The sequence below is a fragment of the Apis dorsata genome, unplaced genomic scaffold (genome assembly GCF_000469605.1).
Source record: "Apis dorsata unplaced genomic scaffold, Apis dorsata 1.3 scaffold_257, whole genome shotgun sequence".
NCBI lineage: Eukaryota > Metazoa > Arthropoda > Insecta > Hymenoptera > Apidae > Apis > Apis dorsata.
In genome coordinates, this window is record NW_006263535.1 from 102,746 (window position 1) to 104,692 (window position 1,947).

At 28.2% G+C, this 1,947-nt stretch overlaps 1 protein-coding gene across 1 annotated transcript in view; it reads left to right on the plus strand.

Annotated features, from left to right (window-relative positions):
• The window catches only part of LOC102672109 (tryptophan 5-hydroxylase 1), a 4,031-nt gene extending 3,611 nt beyond the window's left edge, over positions 1-420 (plus strand). The window contains exon 12 of the mRNA XM_006616307.2: positions 24-420. Within this exon, the coding sequence (XP_006616370.1) occupies positions 24-369 (346 nt within the window). The 3' untranslated portion in view covers positions 370-420. The remainder of the gene's footprint in view (positions 1-23) is intronic.
• Positions 421-1,947: the final 1,527 nt, after the last annotated feature.

Here is a 1,947-nt window from a genome sequence, read left to right on the forward strand (position 1 = left end):
TAATTTCTTCTTTTTATTTTTAGAGCATTTGCAAACCAAATACAACGACCGTTTGGATTACGGTATAATCCTTATACGCAATCGGTGGAAGTGTTGACGGATGCTCAAAAAATCACGGCAGTAGTCAGCGAGCTCAGAGGTGATCTTTGTATCGTTTCGAACGCTCTCAGGAAGATACAAGAGCAGGATGATACGGTGGATATTGAGAGAATAACTAATCTTTTAACTCAAGGAATCGAATTACCTCAAGATACTTCGTCTTCCGATAGCGATATCGATAAAAGTCCTAATATAGAGACACCGGAAAGATCAGTACGAAATCAAAATAATATATATTCCGATGATAATATAATCAATGCTCAAGATTAAAAAAAAAAAAATTTGTTTCATAAGTAATTAAAATTTGATGCGCATAGTAAATTATTGTTAGAAAAATTATTTTTCTTTTTCTCTTTCTATATATATATATATATATGTATAATAGTCTACGAAGAAAATTATTAAAATTAGATAAATGTTTTATTGAACTAAATGTAAATCGCATTGATAAATTGTAGAAATATGTCACATAAATATGTTAGAATTCTTTATGCTTGCAAAAAATTATATTTAAATGATATTATTAAAGTTATATATATGAAAAATAATAAAAAAAATTATATAAAATATAATAATTGCATATTTTATTATACCTATATTATATTTATACAATTAAAACATCAAGTTAAATAAAAGTGGTAATATGTAACTAATTTTTAGATTTTTAATTAATTAATCAAAAAATATCGAAAGGATAATAAAATTAATTAAAATATAAAAATTCTCTTTTTAGCGAATAAATTTTGTCGAATAATATAAACAAGGAGAGCAAATAGCAAGAAAAGGATAGAAATAGAGTAAAAATTTGAAAATCAGCGCCATCTCTAGAGTGCCGCAAATGAAACTCAATATAGACAAAGAGAACAAATAATAAAAAAGGATAGAGAGAATAAGAATTGACTAACAGCACCATCTCTTGAATAACAGAGATATTTCTTCAAAGAAAAATTTGTCTCGGTAAGAAAGGATAAGAATTGAGATCTAGCGCCATCTTTCAAATTCCTTTAAAAAGATGCCAAAAATATGTTTTTTAAAGTTTCTTAAGTTACTTAACAGATGGCGCTGATGATCAATTCTATCTCTATCCTTCTTTTATTATTTTCTGTCCTTCCTTTATGAGTTTCATTTGCGGCACTCTTGAGATGGCGCTGATTCCCGAATTTTTACCCTATCTCTATCCTTTTCTTACTAATTTACTCTCCTTGTCTATACTCGCTCTGTCAAAAACAAAATACGTGACGATTAATCATACATACTTTCATAATTTTCCTCTTATAATGTGTTTTAGTTTTCAATATAAAAAATTGTTTATTTTACAATATATCTTTAGAATTTCATTTCACAACATATAATACATATCAGATATATAAAGCGAATATTTTGATGACAATGCAGCGCATTTTTGATTGAAACGAATGAAAGTTTAACCAATAGACTGGGAACAAAGAGAGAACCTTAAAGAAGTTTCGAGCGCTCGAAAAAACGAAGCGAACAAAGTACAAATTACGTACGAATATCGTTAAAAATCGTATCGTTCGAGTCGTGCGCGAACTATAAAAATTCTAAAATTCTGTAAAAAAAAAAATTCTGTATCTACCTCGCGATCATTTTTTTATTTTCGCACCGTAAAAAGATAATAATCATTACGCGCGAATACAAATACACGTAACGTTTATCTTTCAACTTTGCGCATAAAACAAACGTCGTCCAACGCGTTAAAATTACGAGCTCACATTTGAACCTATCTATGGATTCCTATGTAACACGTGGATTATTCCAAATCCAAGCCATTAACTATTCTCTTTCGGATAATTTTTCTTCTTTCTTTCTTTTTTTTTTTTTTTTTTT